The 20,290-nt window shown below is 36.8% G+C and overlaps 3 protein-coding genes across 3 annotated transcripts; 2 read left to right on the top strand and 1 right to left on the bottom strand.

Annotated features, from left to right (window-relative positions):
- The first annotated feature begins 3,019 nt into the window (after nucleotides 1-3,019).
- Nucleotides 3,020-3,683, top strand: LOC149400936 (uncharacterized). The gene is made up of 2 exons (XM_089610551.1): nucleotides 3,020-3,226; nucleotides 3,300-3,683. Exons 1-2 carry the CDS (start codon nucleotides 3,020-3,022, stop codon nucleotides 3,681-3,683), a joined length of 591 nt encoding a protein of 196 aa, XP_089466677.1.
- Nucleotides 3,684-9,213: 5,530 nt separating this feature from the next.
- On the top strand, nucleotides 9,214-13,315 carry LOC149400937 (eukaryotic translation initiation factor 3 subunit B-like). The gene is made up of 11 exons (XM_089611821.1): nucleotides 9,214-9,395; nucleotides 9,533-9,734; nucleotides 9,804-10,041; nucleotides 10,345-10,491; nucleotides 10,607-10,735; nucleotides 10,854-10,982; nucleotides 11,325-11,408; nucleotides 11,483-11,607; nucleotides 11,702-11,900; nucleotides 11,983-12,515; nucleotides 12,600-13,315. Exons 2-11 carry the CDS (start codon nucleotides 9,613-9,615, stop codon nucleotides 13,045-13,047), a joined length of 2,154 nt encoding a protein of 717 aa, XP_089467947.1. The 5' UTR covers nucleotides 9,214-9,395; nucleotides 9,533-9,612; the 3' UTR covers nucleotides 13,048-13,315.
- A 552-nt stretch (nucleotides 13,316-13,867) lies between these two features.
- LOC149400938 (Protein kinase superfamily protein) lies at nucleotides 13,868-16,669 on the bottom strand. Its single transcript, XM_089611822.1, has 5 exons — nucleotides 16,050-16,669; nucleotides 15,169-15,304; nucleotides 14,930-15,066; nucleotides 14,712-14,835; nucleotides 13,868-14,597 (listed from the first exon to the last, which is right to left on the bottom strand). The coding sequence occupies exons 1-5, from the start codon at nucleotides 16,503-16,505 to the stop codon at nucleotides 14,161-14,163; spliced, it is 1,290 nt and encodes a 429-aa protein (XP_089467948.1). The 5' UTR covers nucleotides 16,506-16,669; the 3' UTR covers nucleotides 13,868-14,160.
- Nucleotides 16,670-20,290: the final 3,621 nt, after the last annotated feature.

Raw genomic sequence — 20,290 nt, forward strand, 5'->3', positions numbered from 1 at the left:
TCGCACCATGTCGGAAGCTAGTGTTGGTGGTGGATAGTAGTCCTGGTTGTAACTGGAAGACCCGTCATCATACGAGGATTCCGTAGCTTGAGGACCAATTGGTACCGATCCGAAGTTGTAGGACAAGTCATCAACGTCATTGCTAGACGTAAATAACATGACATCATTCATACCTCCGCGCCTGTATCATGAATCACCTTTACTAAATTAAATTAGACTAATTGTCATGAATCATATTCACAAACTCTAACATATTTATTAACTCTAACATATTCCCGGATCTAAAGTTCTAAACTAAAATAGTCCCGGATCTAAATGAAAATTGAAAATAATTCATAAGAAATTCGGAATAAAACAATAATAATAAAAAAAAAAAATAGAAAACATGAACACAAAGTCTAACATATTCCCGGATGTAAAATAAAATTGAAAACAAATCATAAGAAATTCGGAATAAATCAATAATCAAGTTCAACATAACCATAATCATCACAAACTAACTAAAAAATAACAAAAGAATTCGGATTAATAAAAACAAATAGAAAACATGAAAACAAACTCAAAATCAACACTATATTCATGTTCACAACTACCAATTTATACTTAATCTTCAAGAATTATCAATAATTTTTTTTTAAAAAAAAACTCAAAATCATCAAAATACAAATTCACATCGGGAAGCTCACCAATACCAGTGCCTTCCGGCTCTATCTGGAGAAGTTTGGCCTTCGAAGCGTCGGTAAGTTGACGGGAAGCTCGGAATGTGGCGGAATTCCAGAAGATTTGCACTGGGTCGCGGCGGTTTCCTCGGAATCACCGGAAACCTCCAATTTTGGTCATTCCGGTGCCGGACTCTTCAAAAAAATTGGAACCGGACTGGTTCCCGTCCGATGTTCCCGGAATTTAAATCCTTGGTTTCTCCCATTTTATAAGACAACATACATGGATCACAAATAAAAAAGTATGATTTTCAATCATAAGGAGGAAAAAAGATGCTGAAAGACACTTTATAAGATCAAATAATTAGGTAACTAGCTATATTTACACTTTCACATTGCTATATAACCACCCTTTCGTAAATACTAGATAAATGACCACAAACATGACGTGACATTTCTAATTTGCTCTTTCATTGAAATAAACGGGTGAGGTATTACTATTTACAAAAAAATAGCAAAATAGCCAAATCAAACCTTATGATTTGCTATTTAGCCAAGGTTTTGTAAATACTAAGTAAATAGCCAGGCTGATGACGTGGCCCAATAATAGGTTTTTTTATTTCCGAAAATTGCCCATGTGCGTTTGAATTTTGAATTACAATTTTTGAATTTTCGGTATAAATGTTTTCCCGAATTTATTTGAATTGTTTCCCAATATAATATGAACGTGATCTGGTCAATTTATGTTTCCTTTATTTTAGGGAATAAATTTGCGTGGAAGTTGTATTTTATTTGTTTCTTTTTATATATATTTTTTGATATTATCGGCTAGATATGTATTCCCTCGTTTATTATTTAAATTCTTGTTCATAAAGCCCAGAATTTTTCAAACGTTGTTACAGTTCTCTTCTCGCCATGTCTGGTTTTTCGCTTTTTGAGTCAGGTGATGAAAGTTTTTTAATATTGATTTCATTTTTGAGGTTTATCACAGTTTATTTACGAATATTTACGTTGGTGTTATAATGCAGTTAAGCATTTTGAACGCCAGTGGAAGGAGATTCACAATTCAGGTGATGTAAATACAGAACGTAATTTAAATGATTTACAAACTGTTATTTACGATGATCTTGATTTGAAAAACTTCCCAATGAATTTTGACGTTAATGTCAATAACGTATTTATGCGAAAGGATGTTCTTGTGGCTGCTATGAGCATGATTGCATTTCGTGGTAACTTTGAATTCCGGGTTCAGAGATCTAGCAAAACCCGATATACTATTGTATGTTTGAATGTTGGATGTTGCTCGATTATGAGAGCGTCTGTATGTTCTTCATCAAATATGTGGGTTATTAGGACGTTTGTAAAAGAACATAATTGTTACGGATCTTCTATTGTTCATAAGCATAAGCAGGCGTCGTCGTTGTTGATAAACAAGTGTATTAAAGATGATTTTAGGGGCTCAATGGTTGACAAAATTTCAGCAGTTGGTGTTGTTGAAATAATGAAGTCTCGATATAAAGTTGATACTAGTTATTTCAAGGCGTGGAAGGGACGTGCAGAGGTGCTAAAAGAGTTGCGTGGTGACTACGAAAAATCATACAGTCATTTACCTATAATTGGTGATTTGATTGTTGAAAAGAATCCAGGTATTTTTGATTTTTAAGTATCACTCTCTGCATTGATTTTTTATGGAAATATATGTTGAGTTGCATTTGTATTTACATTTATTTGCAACATTGGCAGTTAATATATCATAACCGATTTACTGTTTTTATATTTACACAGGTTCATATTGTGTTACAGAAGTTAATCCTGATAAGTCATTCAAATATTTTTTCTTGGCTCTTGGGGCGTCGGTGCATGGATTCCAGTATTGTAGGCCAGTTATTTCGGTGGATGGCACATTTTTGAAAGGGAAATCACATGGTACGTTACTTTTGGCGACTGCTCAGGATGGGGATAATCATTTGTTCCCACTGGCTTTTAGTATTGTTGATTCTGAAAATGACAAATCTTGGAATTGGTTCATGGTGCAATTGAGGCATGTTTATGGGGTCAAGGAGGACTTGGTATTTGTATCGGATAGAAATTTGTCAATCCCTAAGGCAGTTCATGATGTATTTCCTGAGGCCAAATTTGCTATATGCATGCAACACTTATGGGCTAACGTGAAAACAAAATTTGGGAAGTCTTTCATTCAGCCTCTGTTTTATAGGTGTGCTAAGGCTTACACGCCGAAAGAGTTTGATTTCTTTTTGAACATTATCTCGTGCTCTAATAAAAAGATCAAAAAATATTTGCTGCGGGCCAATCCAGAATTGTGGTCACGAAGTCATTTTCCAGGAAAGAGGTTTAATGTGATGACTACCAATATTTCGGAGTGCTTGAATGCAGTTTTGAGAGAAGCAAGGGGTTGGCCTGTGGCCATGTTGGTTTTGTGTTATCGTAGCCTTATTCAAGATTGGTTCAATAAGAAAAGACTTCTCATTCCTAAAATGCAATCCGGCCTTACAAATACTGGTCTCAAGATGCTATTTGAGTCGCAAGAAGCTGCAAGGACTATGAACGTAAGTTTATAATGAATGTTGTGTAAATCATTGTAAATAACATTGATATTTACTAACGTTCAACTATTTACAGGTTTATGCTATTAATGAGTGTCAGTTTGAAGTTGTTGACGGTGCTAGACGTTTGATTGTTGAGACCAATACTAGATATTGCAGTTGCAATTATTGGCAACTAGAAGACTTTCCTTGTGCCCATGCTGTAGCTGCTTTATATCGTAGGAATTTGAGGCCCATTGATTATGTACCTGCATATTATTCTCAACAAAATTATTGTGCAACGTATGCCATAGATGTAGTTCCTGTTTGCCATGATGGAGTTTGGGATCTGCCAGCAGATGCTGTGACAATACCACCACCAGTTCAGAAACGTTTAGCTGGGAGACCTAGAGAGAAAAGGTTTCGTTCCAAGTCGGAAAGAGTTCAGCCATATCGTCAAAGATGTAGCAAATGTGGATAACTAGGTCACAATAAAAGAGGATGTGTGTAATCATGTTGTTTTTTAGCTGCTGTTTTTTTAAGATGCTATTTATTGTTGAACTATTGTTTTTTACTAATAAAGTTGTTGAACTCTTTTGTTTGAAATTTATTTACAATTTTAAAATAATAAATTACTCTGTAAATATAACTACAGTAAATAGATATCTATAGGGTTAAGTACACCTTTGTAAATATGATCAAACCACTGATTTGTTAATATATATACGTTGTAAATAACTCTTGTAAAGTTTGGTTGTTTTATGTAGGGTTCAGTAAACGTATGTAAATAATGATGTTTGAATGTTCATTTACAAGAGTTTAGATTTACATTCGTCTTGATTGCAAAAAAAAAGAGTTTAACATCATAATATATAGGTCTTAGAAATGACAAAGTTTAGTTTAGAAATGACAAAGTTTAGTGTTTTGTTAACATATATAAGTTGTAAATAACTCTTGTAAAGTTTGGTTGATTTATGTAGGGATAAGTAAACTTATGTAAATAATGATGGTTGAATGTTCATTTACAATGCGTAGACAGATTATTTACCTATATTTACATACGTCTTGATTGCAAAAAAAGAGTTTAACATCATAATATATAGGTCTTAGAAATGACAAAGTTTAGTGATATGTATGTTTCTTTGGATTAACATACAATCCAAAATACCAAAAGAGTTTCTAAACATAAAACCCAAAATACACGTAATTAGTACTAGAATTAACTTGAAAATCCGGATGTTGAATAAAAAAGCAAGATAAATGGTTAGACATCGTCGATGTTGAGTGAGAAACTAGGCTGGCTGCTTGGATTCTCATCAACTTGCTTTGTTCCTTTCTTCTTCGTGACATATGGGGAATGTAGCGTTGCTGGTTTCTTTATAACGCGTTTAGGTCTCTCATTGACTGCAAGCTTCATTGCAACTGGTTCGCCGTTCTTCTTGAGACGCTTTATCACTCTTGTTTCGTCCTTCTCGGTTGGAGCTTTATTGTCACCAACCTGGGGGACCTGTGTCGCAGCAACGATGTCAACGTTATCCAGCATATATCTCCAATCATCTTGTAATCTCTTCAATGAGTCCTGGAAATATTTTAATCATTTATTTACAAAAATCTTTTAGTTGTAAATATAAACTTGTTTAACATACTGGGCTGTAATTCACTAGTTTGTCTGGTCCCAACAGAGGTGATATGTCATGCTCCACATTGTCATGGTTCATATAAATATTAGAATTACTAGTCATATGTGTAGATTTAATTATATTGAAGTTTTATTATTTACAAACATTACCGTGCCCTCTTTTTGGATGTTTACGTCTACGTACTCAACCGGCTGAATTGAAGATTGTCCTTCCTCTCTTTGATTGTCATTTTTATCTTTCTTTGACCTCATTTTCATCTGTAAAGTTGTAAATATTATAGAATATAATTCTTATAGGTGTTTCATGCAGAAATAAGTAAACCATTGGTTGATGTTATTGAAAAGGTAGCATTTTCCATACCAATTTTGTCAATGTCAATTGATATGACTTGATTGCCTCTTCCAATACTTCTTGTTCAAGCTGTGCATTAGGTTGTGCCACGATGTTTGTTGTCACTTTGGTTTGTACAACGGTGGCGTCTTCAGCCTGTGTGCATATGTAAATACGAATGAATTTAGATATACAATGTTAATCTATGTTAATATAGTTGATTGGGCCGAATTTACTTGTGTCATTTCTTTTTCAATCTGAGCATTAGGTTCGGTATTCTTGTCAAGGTTTACTTCAACCTGAAAATTCACAACGTTAATCAATGTTAATATTAAGTATATTAACGTATTCAGGTACTATTATTTACCTCGTTCATGTCTTCTTCATCACTATCGTGCGCGATAACGTCTTCCGTGTTATTGTTGGGTGTCCCTTCAACCTGTTTAAAAGTTTGTTGTAAATACTAGAAATACATTAATTAGTGTAAATACAAGAAATACAGTAATTAGTAAATGTTTAGGAGATTACTATATTGTGAGGTGCATGAGGGGAATTATCCTCTCTATGAATAAACTTGTTTACGATTTCCACCAACTTGTTGTACTTTTCGTTAACGTCCTCTATTTCTTTTTGCATTTTATACATTCTGCGATGTGTAAAATCTAAGTCGTCTTTGAGAAATTGGATTTCCTCGTTCACATCTTTCGGAGCTGAATTGTTTGAGGAGGTTGCGTTGTTGGTGACCTTTGATTTCCCTTTTTTGGACGCCGGACTTATGTCACTGTCCCTAGGAGGATGTCGTAGAGTGGGTTTTGATTCATCATGTGGTTCGAATCCCAATGCAAACTCTTCTTCCGTAGGTATCACGGGGATTATCCTAATCTGTTTGTAGTATTACAAATCAAATTTTTGTTAGTATTTACACTAAAATATTTACATAAATGTTATGTTATAGTAAATACCTTGGTATTTTCGAATACGGCCACCTTGAGCTCATCGTAGGTTGGGGTGCAATCAAACGCCCACTTTAACATTCTTGGAATGTTATGTTCTGGTTGGCGGGTTGTGAAGGTTTGAGCTGCAAACTCTGGAATTACCTCATTGTTGAATCGCCCATGCAACTAAGGGTTGAAGAAAACCCTCAATGTTGAATCCTTTGGTACCAACACAACCAGTTTGCAATTTCCTCATTGATGCACATAGTGCATTGTAGCTGACTTGGCCCCATGGATATGAAGAAAACAGTTGAGGGTCAGCCGCCATACGAAGGTGTTTATCATTGATTTCGACCTTTAGTTCCCTTGGTAACACCATAAGCTCTAGGATGCACACATTCATCAGGGCAATCCTATCTTCATCACTGCCGCCAAAGCTTCCTGACAACATTCCAAGTAAATACCTTGCTTTTTGAGTACCACTCACCATAAAGTACTCATCTTTGAGAGAGTTGTCAGGGCGCAAGTCGTTGTCAATGTCAGGAATTGGCCCGCATTTCAATCCTGAAAAATTATCATGTTCTCAGTTATTATAAATTATAAAGTTATGTAAATAAAAATAAAAATTGTGGGTACTTGAAAAGAGCTCGAAATCATAGACATTGAATGCCAAAACATTACCCCCTATGTTGAAAAGGAGTTCAGTAGGGTCCTCGGAATGTACTTGTGATAAGACCAGTAGATGTATTAACTTTTTAGGGTATGTGGTCCCCTGTAAGTGTTGGAACTTTCCAAATGGTCCTTGGTTGAATAAATTCTTCTGGAAATCAGTTGTCAGACTTCTTTTGAGTAAATACATTATATCAAAGCTGCTGTGTATCCCAGATTGTTTTTGGGATTATGAGCTCGCCAAACTGTAAATTCAAGTTAGTTTCAAACTACTCATAAATACATATGATGTCAACGTTTATCTTGAAATTACCTTGTGGTCGGTGTGGGTAGTTTGTGATCCTTTCCCTGTTTTCTCTCTACGGGATCTAACTATTTTTCTTGGAGGTTTTGCCGGGACCTACAATATCATTACGCAACATCATTGTAAATAGGTTTGTTGTAAATATTCTTAGGCCAACATATTTATTGAAACATATCATAAAACGTTAAATTTACCTCTACTTCAGAAGAGGGTGTAATTGTTAGCTCTTTGTTTTTGACAGCTGGAGTTTTTGTTCTTGCCATGGTGAGTTAAGTGGTTATGCCCTGAAATAAATGCAATCTTGTTTAATCATATTTCATTCTGTCTATGAAAATAAGTTCAGGATACGACAAATTATGCAGTAAATATGCGTAAATAAACACTTACACGAATCCAAAAATAAAAGTTCTTAATATTTACATACATTTACTACACATATTAACAACCATTACTGTTGTCAAACCCAAGGATTAAAAACTCGGATTTACTCAGATTTACTGCAAAGTACGTCAAAACCTATTTGAAACTGCCAATATTTACTCTGATTTACTGCAAAAAAATTCAAAACCTCTTCCATTCTAACAGTAAACACACAACCATTTTTAACGCATTCACAATATTTTATCCCATACATTTACACCGAAACCTGATTTCATTTAACCACGCATCAATATATTGACAAACATATCAAGATTAATTCGTCAAACTCGTTCACAATAGTCGGTTCCCCAAAATTTCGAGGTCATGAACAAGGTTATGTGTAAATGTTGGGATTATAGCCAATTAATACACGGACTCACAATATATAGGGAGATGAATGTTCTATACCGTATATTTCATAATCGAATCCAAAAAAGAAAATTTTTTCTTTGTTTAGGAAGTAAATCGAGGCTGAAAATAAATTTTTTCATAGTTTAAGAAATAAATCGAGGTTGAATATTGGTAAATAAGAGTTTCAATTGCAAAAAAATCACACATGCATACCTGTTGGAGCCGTATAGAGGAGGTGGTCTGGAAGTTTTTTCTTGTTCGTCGGTCGCCCAAATGGAGTACCCTGTTCGTCGCAGAGAGGAGAGGATTTGAAATATTTTTGGGAGATTTTTTTTCTTAATGGCGTATGAAAATGGTTGAGAGATATTCGGAAATCAATTGCAGTTAATGTTCCTCGTTTTTCGTTACACGCTACCTCATTTAATTTTTTTTTTTTTTTAAGTAAACCGTGTGCATGGGCGGGAAAGGTTGGGTTTTTTTAGTAAATTCAGATATGTCTTAAATGATATCTGGCTATTTACTTAGTATTTACAAAACCTTGGCTATTTAGCAATTTTAAAGGTTTGATTTGGCTATTTTGCTAAATTACCCTACTATTTATGTCAATTACGCGTGTAGATAGCAATATAGCAATGTGAAAATATAAATATGACTATATAACTAATGGACCCTTATAATATTTAACTTTCTCCTAAATATTTGATGGTTTTAAAAAGAGGTTCGGGAAGTGAAGCCTTGATCAGGCTCAAACACACAATGACTCTTTATTTCTCAAACAGACTCGAATATTTGAATTCGTTAGGAAAATCTCTCTCTTTCTCCAAATCTTAAGCGAATCACTAAAATCTTTGGTTTTCTTGACCTTGTGTCTGGCGAAATCGAGTAGGCAAGGGCCGGCCGAGTTCGTCATTTTGCTTCGCCAACTTGATCGGAATGATCGACAGAACCATCAAGCCAATCTGCTTAAGATATATCTCAGTGTGCGACTCGTACCTGTATTGCGGCAAGTCTAGGTCCCCAGCGAAGCTTGGCGAGAGTCATGACCGAGAATGCCAAGTTATGGTACAGTCGTAGGAGGAGAGACTGTGCCCGAGCGCGACCTACTTCATCCGGGATGGAGCGCCACAGGCTGCGGACGGTGATGCAAACTTGGTTGTTACAGCGTCGGATATGAACGCTATGGTATGATTTAACGAATCGTTACAAGGGTATTATTGTCCAGAAAAATTGGAATTTTTAAAAGCTCGACGATTTTCTGATAAGCGGCACGCGTTTTCAGCGATTCGTGTAATTTCTTCCGCCTCAGTTAAGATTTAAAAAAAAATTAAAAATATAAATAATAAATAACCTAATTAAAATCACACTGTAATTTCTAGCCAAAAAAAAAAAAATCCCGCTGTAAAGTGTAAACACCCTTATAACCCTAGCAGTCATTGTGATACACAGAAACACCCTTGTGCTCATTTGCTCGCCGTCTTGCTGTTCGCGCGTTGTCGGAAAGTCGAGCTTCAGAAACAACCGGTCGCCTCGTCGGAATATAACTGGTTCGGTGTTTCTCTCTCTTTTTTTTTTTTTTTTTTTTTTCCAAAATACTCTTGTTCGTCCGTCGCTCGCGGACTGTCTGGCCGTGCTTGTCGTCGACAGTTCTCTAACATACTGCCTCGCTCACCGTCTATCTCAGTCTCCCATTCATCCACCGTGTCTCACCGGACCTTTTAGATAATCGAAACCAAAATCGAATCTCCGACGCAAGGTAAAATAATGGCGATCGCTAAGTTGACGAACGAGATCGAAGCCACGGCAGCCAGTCTCGGCATTGATTTCTCCGAGGTCGACCTCGACGCTGTTCACCTTCCTCCCGACGAGAGCTTTGTAGCTGAAAGGTTGGTGTTTTTTGTTTGTTTGTTTGATTCGTTTGTGTTGTAGATTCCAATTGGACTGTGCATTCGCAGCGAAGACGAAGATTATTATGAAGACGATAACTTGGAGTTCGACTCCGGATTCGGTAACACAATTCTTGTGGATAATCTTCCAGTCGTTCCCCGAGAGAAGTACGACAAGCTAGAAGGTGTGATTAAGAAAATCTACGGTCAGATTGGCGCGATTAGGGACGATGGATTTTCAATGCCCGTTGATCCCGAGACACATAAAACCAAAGGATATTGCTTTATCGAGTACAACACTCCGCAGGTGAATTCTCTCTCCCTCTCTCTCTCTCTCCTCTCATTCTGCTATATGTTTATGCCTTGATTTTTTGCTGATGAGTTGATGATTTAGGTTACACGAATTTCTGTTATTGTCATAACTCTGAATTGTGTTGCGTGATCATATGTGTGTCTTTGTTTCAATTTGTATCCTAGTTCCTGATTCCATTTCCACACTGCAATAAGTACTTCTCTGGTAAATGTTAATTGCCGTAAACTGTTCTTGCATTGTTGTGAGTTACATTGCATTTAAGATTTTCTCTTCTTGTTCTTGTTTTTGGCTTTGTAGGAAGCCGAGCTTGCGAAGGAGAAGACTCATGGTTACAAATTGGATAGGGCACATATTTTTGCTGTCTATATGTTTGATGACTTTGAGAAATTCATGAAAGTTCCAGAGCAGTGGGCACCTCCGGAGGCCAAGCCATATATTCCCGGGGTAAAAATTTGGTTCCCTTTTTCCAGACATTTCGCCGAGTTGCGGTGTTAATGCTCAGAGTTCTCTGCTCATACTAGTTACAGTACTTGCGGTGATACTTGTAATTGTATTGCAGGAAAACCTTCAAAAGTGGCTCACTGATGAAAAGGCCAGAGATCAGTTCGTCATACGCGCTGGATCAGATACCGAAGTCTTGTGGAATGACACAAGGCAGCTAAAGCCTGAGCCTGTCTACAAACGCCCCGTGAGTGCACTTGTCTTAATTAGTCTGGCGGGTATATATACCTGAAACAGAACACTTGAATTGGTTATCATTTACGGAATGTTGTGTGATGAGATAATGTGTCTCTTTTCTGCTACAGTACTGGACAGAGAGCTTTGTGCAGTGGTCCCCACTGGGAACTTACTTGGCAACGATTCACAGACAAGGGGCTGCGGTTTGGGGTGGTGACTCTACTTTTGAGAGGTTGATGAGATTTGCTCATCTCCAGGTGTTTCTTCGCTGCTTCTCTTTTTTTTCACATTATTTTTTTTAACAAAAAATTAGGTAACTAGCCAGCTAAAACGTTTGAGATTGCTATATAGCCAACGTTTCGTAAATCTTAGGTAAATAGCCATAAAAATGACGTGACATTACTAGTTTGCCCTTTCATTGAAATAAAATGGTGGGGTATTTTACGCCAATTTACACGTGTAAATACATGGAAGTGGCTATTTACCTTAGATTTACGAAATGTTGGCTATATAGCAATGTGAAACTGTAAATATGGCTATATACCTAATGGACCCTTTTTTAATTGGTTATTAGAATATTGAGTTTTATGCCACTGCAGATTAGGTATATTGATTTTTCACCCGGGGAAAAATATTTAGTGACGTACAGCAGCCACGAAACAAGCAACCCACGTGAGGCTAATGTGAGTACTTGCTACTCTTTCCTTCTGTGTAGTTCTTGTTTCTGTTTTTCCTTATCGTCTGTGATCTTCTTTAGAGGGTTGTCATCAACATCTTTGACGTGAGAACTGGAAAAGTGATGAGAGATTTCAAGGGAACACCGAACGATTTCACGATCGGAGGAACTGGAGGCGTTGCAGGAGTATCGTGGCCTGTTTTCAAGTACTAATTTTTGTTTTATCTTTCTTGGTTTGCAATTTTTATATTACAATCGATTTTTGGCACAACACTTATTCGAATGCCGTGGTTTTTCCAGATGGAGCGGTGACAAGGAGGATAAGTTTTTTGCACGGATTGGGAAGAATCTCATCTCCGTTTACGAAACAGAAACCTTTTCTCTCGTTGACAAGAAGTCCATAAAGGTTGATAATGTCGTGGACTTCAGTTGGTCACCAACTGATCCGATTATTGCCCTATTCGTTCCAGAATTAGGGGGAGGGAATCAACCTGCAAGGGTGAGTATTTCTAATTATATATTCTTTTTAAAATTGTTTTTGTGGGTGTAGCTGATGATGTTCCACCGAATTCTAATAACAGGTTAGCCTCTTTCAACTCCCTGGTAAAGAAGAGCTCCGCCAAAAGAACTTGTTCAGCGTCAGTGACTGCAAAATCTACTGGCAATCCAACGGGGACTACCTTGCTGTAAAGGTTGACCGGTACACGAAGACCAAAAAGAGCACATACACTGGGTTTGAGCTCTTCCGCATAAAAGAACGGGACATCCCTATCGAGGTGTTGGAGCTCCAGAACAAGAATGACAAGATTATTGCCTTTGCTTGGGAGCCAAAGGGTCACAGGTTTGCCATCATCCACGGAGATAACCCGAGACCCGACATCAGTTTCTACTCGATGCGCGGCCCTAACAACTCAGGGCGCGTTTCTAAACTCATCACGCTCAAGGGCAAGCAAGCCAATGCGCTTTTTTGGTCACCTACCGGCAAATACATCATTCTCGCGGGTTTGAAAAATTTCAACGGACAGTTGGAATTCTACAACGTTGATGAGCTGGAGACCATGACAACAGCCGAGCATTTTATGGCAACGGATGTCGAATGGGATCCTACAGGAAGGTATATATATCCCGTATCTGTATTATCCATATTTACACTAAGGCCCAAATGATTTATTTCCATTTTTTCAATTTTCACCGATAGGTACGTGGCAACCGCTGTAACCTCTGTCCACGAGATGGAGAACGGTTTCAACATTTGGTCGTTCAGTGGAAAACTGCTTTACCGGATATTGAAAGACCACTTCTTCCAGTTTTTGTGGCGGCCGAGGCCAGCGTCGTTCCTGAGCGCGGAGAAGGAAGAAGAGATATTCAAGAACTTGAGGAAGTACAGCAAGAAGTACGAGGCGGAGGACCAAGACGTGTCGCTGCTGCTGAGCGAGCAGGAGAGAGAGAAGAGGAAGGCTCTCAAGGAGGAGTGGGAGAAGCTGATCCAGGAATGGAAGCGGTTCAGCGAAGAAGAGAAGGCTCTGAGGCGTCAACTGAGGGACGGAGAGGCCAGCGACGACGAACACGAAGAATACGAGGCCAAGGACGTCGAGGTCGAGGAGGTCCTCCATGTCACCCAAGAAGTTATCGCTTTCGACGACTGAAAAAGTCAAACCGACCCTCCTTGTTCATCCTATGTCTAACCTTTCACACTTAAATTATCGAGCCATTTCGGGGTGTAGGAATTTTTGTAAGGAGTTTCTATTTATTTTTTAATTTAAAATTTTGTTATATATTGGTAGAGGCGTGGGAGTGCACATATTGACGGAGATGAATAATAAGGTCAAATGATGTATTGATATGGATTGTCTTGTTCATGAGGTTACGTACAATGTATTATTCTCGGTAGCCATTAGAATTTGGATTGATTTATACGCCGTTTAAAAAAAAAAAAAAAATCTGGCCCCATTTTTGTTCAGTCGAGATAACTTGCAGCATAAAAACTTGTGCTAACAAGTAACTAGGTATCTTTTTAGGAAGAAATTAAAACGTCATCGACAACTAAACAAAAGTAGATATATCTGTTTGTAGAAGGCTTGTTAAAGCATTGTGTTAATGCATGAATTATTTTTCAACTCACATTCACCTCAAGTTTTCATTATCTTAACTCCAATTTGACAAATAAATATTCGATCTTATACACCTCGCTATGAAGATCATGAATATGTTGGAACTATTTAATTCCGATGAGTGGACTCCACTCAAATCTTAACCACAAATCAGCCATTCACAAAGTAATAAATACTCTTTATTATCAATTATTCTAACAAATAACACATTTAGTTATTTTATGGGAGAAAATAAGTGTTTAATGGATCGAGATTCTGTGTTACAAAAAAAAAAAAATGGATCGAGATTCACACATTTTTTGGAATGCATATATATATATATATATATATATATATATATATATTTAATTTTCCGATTTCAAACTAGACAATCTTGCCATAAATTTCAAATACATGTCACTTTCCCAATCTTTCATTTTGGCTCGAGTCACGCAGATTTTGTAATATTATTGCAGTGTAGTTTATATTACTCTCATTACAAACAAGGTTATGTATGTACGTATATACCTCGTCCAACATGTCCTCCGTGGTCTATCTACGCATTGGCACCTCCAAATAAATCTCCTCCCTCACACACTACTATGCATTTCTTTTTCCCATCTTATCTTACAATTGTCTCATCAAGCCACAGAGGATATGATCACTTGCTTATGTTTTCTTTGTTGGAGTAAAAATGGGAGAAGACTTCCTGAAATTCACACCTTTGACTTGCATTTTACCTTGAGCTGAGACAGACCTCACGGATGTCGGCCATTGCCCACAAGACACAGCCATGTCCTTGTAGTGTTGAAGATTTTCGAGCGTCTCGATAATGACGGGCATCTTAGGCCTGTCTTTAGGGTTCAAGCTTATGCAATGCAAGGCTAGTAGACCCATTTCCTTGGCGCCCTTGACAGAGTATTGCCCGGTGAGCCTCGGGTCCATGATGTAGCGCAGCCTCCGGTTACTCGTCAAGTACGGTCTAGCCCAATCCACAAGGTTTTGCTCTCTCTTCGCTCTCGATTTGTCCATCGCTCTTCTTCCCGTCAAGAGCTCTAGCAGAACTACCCCGAAGCTGTAGATATCGCTTCTAGTAGTCAAATGCCCTGAGATTATTTGGCCATCCAAAAAATTATACTACTAACAAAATTGAAAAAAGCCCCCAACATTTGTTTTTTTTTTTCATATATTATTTATTTTCTAACAAATAAAACTTATACCGGTAGAGACGTATTCGGGGGCGGCGTATCCATAGGTACCCATGACCCTTGTGGTGACGTGAGTGTTCGAGCCCTCGGGACCCATTGTCGCTAGTCCAAAGTCCGACAACTTTGCAGTGAAATCCTATTGACATAAAGTTAAACATTTTAGAAATTGTTTTTGATGATGAGGACATAGTAGTGTATATTTGATCTGATGAATTACTTGCTAGACATACAGAATCAAGCAGGATATTGGAGGTCTTGAAGTCTCGGTATATGACTGGATTTTCGGCTCCGTGCAAGAACGCGAGGCCTTTGGCTGCTCCGATTGCGATTCTTAACCTTGTCCCCCACGGCAATGACACTGAGAGCCCTGTGAAATTCCATTAAATTTCGTTCATCAACTGCTATGACTAGACAAACATCTATATATATATACACACTTCATGTAGCGATCGAGAGAGAAGGAACGGACTTTTGAACAAGTGATTCTCTAAGCTCCCACGGGGCATGAATTCGTATACTAACAGCCTTTCTTCGTCTTCGCAGCAATACCCAATTAATTTTACTAAATTTGGATGCCTGAGCTGCCCCAGAAATACAACCTCTGCCTGCATGGATGAAGGAACGCATACTCGATTTTGTTGTAAAGATACACATTTTTTGCAGGCCAATATATGGATTTTCAGCGCTTCTATACTTAAATCATTTCTTCTAGGGAAAACCGATATTTGGTCCAGAAAGTTTCTTATTATATATTAATATATGTCAATTTGAATACAAGATAATTTATGTAAATTCATACGGAGTTGGATATATATATATATATATATATATATATATATATATATATATATTTGGATATATATATATATATATATTTTTTTTATTGTTGATTCTATGAACTTATTAAACTAAAAGAGTACCGAAACCAATAAAGAAAATGGACATAACATATATATATATATATATATATATATATATATATATATATATATTGTTGATTCTATAAACTTATTAAACTAATAGTCTTGTTATAAAAGATTTATCAAACGCACGTCAAAACAAAATTCGACAGCTATGTGTACATAACATACAAAATTTGACAGATTTGGACAGTGATTGAGCTACAAGACTTAAGAGAATATATTTTTATATATATATGTATATATATATTTTCATTAGGCTAATTTTATTTATCTAAAGCTGGGTTTTATATATATGTATATATATATATCATAAAAGGAAGCTATATTTATAGATGGGTGAGACTTACATTGATTATTTAGTATATAAAAAAAAAGCTATAAGTCAATAGTTTAAAGCTAATAGCAGCTTTTTTTGTTTTGAACTTACGAGCCATTCACGGTGACCTTGCAAGCCTTGGATATCGAGAAGCTTGACAGCGACGGGCTGAGGCTTCAAACCGTGCCTGAGATTGTCGTCGACGTAGCCCTTGTGCACCGTCCCGAACCCGCCCTGGCCCAGCAAGAAGTTGCTCGAGAAGTTATGCGTCACCGCTCGGAGCTCGCTCAGCCCAAAGTCCCACAGCTCCGACCCGAAGCTCTGAGCCAAGTCCTCCGTGAACCTCGCCGACGACGACCGGCTCAGGTCCGAGAACGACAGCCTCCGAAACGACGACGAAGACTGTGCCACGGCCTTGTTGCTGCCCCGGGACCTCCGCGCCGGCCGTCTCAGCCTCCACAGCACCGTCGTCCCGTCGTCGGCGGAGCAGCACTTTGACGACGTCAATGGCCTCCACGGCTTCGACTCCGACGCTCGAGGCGTTGAGATTGCTGGAGAGTTGCTCATCTCCTTTTTTTCTTTTCTTTTCTTTTTCCGGATAGTTAGTTTGCTCTGGTGGCTTGATTGTTTATTATAGAGCGGAAAATGTTTGCTAACAATCCTTGTAGTATCTTGAAATTATATGAAGACGCCTTAGACAATAAAGTATTACTACAACAATGTCGGGTGCGTTTGGTATGTAGAGAGTTTTTTTTATGCAATATTCGGTAAACACAAAAAACAAACCTAATAAATTGATTGAAATCTTGGTTGACTTAAGGTAAAACCGGTATTCTATATTTAAAATAAAAACAAATACTTACATTGTTGCCAACGATTCATTTAAAAGCAGCAGACAAGCAATCGTTTAAAGAGACGGTTAGAAAAACGTCATAATATATATATATTTACTTTTAAAGAATCATAGCAGTCTCTCTCATTTTTCTCTTAATTTATTTATAAGCTCCCGTTGATTTCAACTCAGACTTCTCCTAAATCTGAGATCATTTCACTTCCACTCAAACCATTCTTCAAGTGTTTGATCAACGTATTTATAAAAAATACGTGATAATGTCACGAAACACAAACCCTACTATGCCACACGCTAAAGGTAAACAGAGATGAAGTTAGAAAATATAAATCGAACTCACGAAGAAATAAATTTTCGCCCAAGAACTCTCGAAAACTTAGAAAGCGCAAAATTTGTTTATTACTGATTCCTCCAAACACCTTAAAATTTTCAAGTCGAACTAGAGATGTTGTCCACATCACAATGTGTTGGTACATATCTCGTTTACATGAGACGCGTGTCTAATTAGCCCAACAACCCAAAGTACAGTGTCTTCCTTAAAAAAAAAAAAAAAACAATGTTATGGGTGCAAGGCTTATTGTCGAGTATATAATGTAGAATCATGCATCATTACTCACGACATGTGGATCTGATGGAAATCCACCTTAATGATAATGAAGATACTTCCTCTTTTTTGTGACTTTTTCACGTAGATATCATATGATAAAGTCATCACATATTAGGATTGGATTGTAGATAAGGCCAACTCTAATAATGCAAACAGCATGACACTAAATTTGGTGTTAAATATCCCCATCCACACGCTATAACCCACACCATCTTTTAGTGTAGCTATAGGAATACACCAAGTTTAGTAACAATCTTTTTTAATACTTTGTACCTTTTTTTTAACTAAAAATATTTAGTAATAAATATTATTTGATATCATAATAGAGAATGACATTTATAGTGTGAAATTTGATATGTTATTAGAGTAAAAAACAATTGTTGGTAAAATTCTACAAAAATAATATAATTTCAACACTAAATTTAGTGTTGTGCTTGTATATGTTCTAAGACGTGCCACGAGTTTTTGAAGGTTAGTCTCTTTGATGCCACAAACTACATATCTACTCCCTTAATCCTGACATCACATCTTATTATCTACAATTTGTACTATATGAGTATTACCTTCAAGTTCAACCAAAGCATTGAAGATGAACAGCTCACACATTTAACAAATGAAGGTGGTAAATTATATATCCTCCTATATCTGCAAAGCAGCAAAGGGAAGTATGTTCACTAGATAAATACTTTTTTAATTATCCGGCTGGATTAAGATTAACTGAAAAAAATAAAGCAATATTTGCAACAATTTTCGAATAAAAAGTAATTTGAAACGGTTAATAATATGAAAAGAAAAAAAAAATGGCTAACTTTGTATAACTTAGATTCAAGAATGTCACAATATGTTATGTTTTGCATTGTTCCTCCTGCAATTTTGACAGAATAAAAGGGTATGAATGAAATTGCATCAAAATTGGGATTAGAATAGAGGTTGTCAAAACATTTGTGCTCTTCAACTGCTCCACTAAAACCATGGACTCAGCCTCAACGGTCCCAAATTGAAATACCTGCTCTCTTAACTACTCCGTACTAAATCCAGTATTTCTGTTTGGCTTCTTTTTTACGCTTAAAATATTATTTGCATATATGCATATTCTGGACTTTAATTCTACGTCACTCTTGTTTGTATACAAGTTTATGTTATCGTATCGGGTTTGACACTTTAACTTATAATATATAACTTTTGGGGTAAATAAGAAGTGACAATCAAGTCATCGGATAGCTACAAAGAAAGATCATAAAAAAAGAACAAATTGTTTTTTTGCCAATAAGTCAATTAACACGTCCATTTTTGAGCCAAAAAAGTACTTCCGATTACATACAGTTATGTCAAGCAAGTGCCGATATTAGGTGCGTGGGTCGCGATCGGTGCTCCGTACGAATATCTCCATTGACCACATGCACAACATTTATCCAACTTCACACAATTTTCGAGCGTACAAAATTTACAGGACCAGAGTTTGTAACATTCGAGCGCGGCGTATTTTTTCGTGTTCCGAGGAACATTGACTCTCAGAGTGACTCAATCTTTAGACGATATTATTTGAACCAACACACAAAATTTAGGAGAAATATTCATTGATCAACAATGCAACAAACAATCAAGCAATTTCTAATCCTACTTGAGCTTTAATTCGAACATTAAAAAAACAAAAATCTAGCGATATAAGCCACATAAACATAAGCGTTTGCGTTTTAGTCAATATTTTGTAAATTTTTTTGTAAATAGCCAAAAACTATTGTAAATATTTCGTAAATAGTAATATTTACTAGAAATTTACTCTTGCGTTTTTTATTATTTTGATGGCATAAATAGATTTACGTGGCTATTTACAAAAAATTAACGAAACGTTGACTATTTCAAAATTTCTAACGTTTCATATGGCTAGATAGTCACTGAATCCTTAAAAAAAGTCCTAAAGAAATCTCAAGTTGTTTATTCTGAATTTCGAAGAAGGAAAACAAGGGAATTTAACCTTGGTAGAGACGAATTTTGGCGGAGCCTTCCTATACTTGAAGCACTCCACAACAAACACTTCGACAGCGCTGGATTGGAGAGCGCTCGGTCGACGAGGCCAAAATAAGGAGGCTGAAGAATCTGTTCGATATACCGTCACTTGAAGCATGGGAATCAATCCGATAAACAAGAATTTCACAATCGTTGGCACGAATATCTGGGCCACACGGTCCTAACCATATTGTGTGATAGTGGAATCAGGCATTTAAACAAGTTTCACAATACTGTATATGTTGGGATTTTAATGCCGAAATCCCTCTCACAATCAGAAAACGAAATAAACAAATACAAATAATAAGACACAAAGATTTATAGTGGTTCAATCTCAACGTGAGATCTACGTCCACTTTGCTGCTGCAAATTCACTATAAGCCCAATCGAAAAAGGTATTTACATAACTCGTTCTCTCTTTTCTCTATGTATCGACTTTTCTCTCTTGTTTTTTCACACTCACAAAAGTGACGGCTACAACATATTTATAGAGGAACAATTAGGTCAACATACATGCCTGAAATAACCAAAATTCTCATGATCTAACTTCTAACCAAAACGACACACACACTGTCGTCTAGTCTCTAGCTCGACGTGGTCTGCTCGGCGATTGATCCTAGCTCAACAATCGACCACGATCTTCTGCATTCCAACTAGTCAGTTCGGCGCCGGTCTTGATCAGCTTGTCAGCCCGTCGACCAATTAGGATCCACACCTTCAATAGAATATATCTCTCAGTTTGGTTTAACCCCCAAGGCAAGTTTATTTGAATAAGATTTTTTGCGTCGGAAGAGATTGTTTTGTATAGATAATCATTTTTTTCCGCCTAAGATACACTGTTTTTTATTTTTTATTTATTTTTTTTTTAATTTTTTTCATTTAATCAAG

This window comes from Urtica dioica, chromosome 4, assembly GCF_054948205.1.
Source record: "Urtica dioica subsp. dioica isolate 48M chromosome 4, U.dioica_male_clone48M_v1_H2, whole genome shotgun sequence".
Classification (NCBI taxonomy): Eukaryota; Viridiplantae; Streptophyta; class Magnoliopsida; order Rosales; family Urticaceae; genus Urtica; species Urtica dioica.

Bases quoted from the DNA above. Each gene is read 5' to 3' on its own strand.
- LOC149400936 (XM_089610551.1), top strand. From the start codon at position 3,020: ATGACTACCAATATTTCGGAGTGCTTGAATGCAGTTTTGAGAGAAGCA. The intron at 3,227-3,299 runs GTAAGTTTATAA...AACTATTTACAG, and splicing joins AAGCTGCAAGGACTATGAAC to GTTTATGCTATTAATGAGTG.
- LOC149400937 (XM_089611821.1), top strand. From the start codon at position 9,613: ATGGCGATCGCTAAGTTGACGAACGAGATCGAAGCCACGGCAGCCAGT. The intron at 10,983-11,324 runs GTGTTTCTTCGC...ATGCCACTGCAG, and splicing joins TGAGATTTGCTCATCTCCAG to ATTAGGTATATTGATTTTTC. The intron at 11,409-11,482 runs GTGAGTACTTGC...GATCTTCTTTAG, and splicing joins GCAACCCACGTGAGGCTAAT to AGGGTTGTCATCAACATCTT.
- LOC149400938 (XM_089611822.1), bottom strand. From the start codon at position 16,505: ATGAGCAACTCTCCAGCAATCTCAACGCCTCGAGCGTCGGAGTCGAAG. The intron at 15,305-16,049 runs GTAAGTTCAAAA...TCATCCATGCAG, and splicing joins AAGGTCACCGTGAATGGCTC to GCAGAGGTTGTATTTCTGGG. The intron at 14,598-14,711 runs GTATAAGTTTTA...AAATAATCTCAG, and splicing joins CCCCGAATACGTCTCTACCG to GGCATTTGACTACTAGAAGC.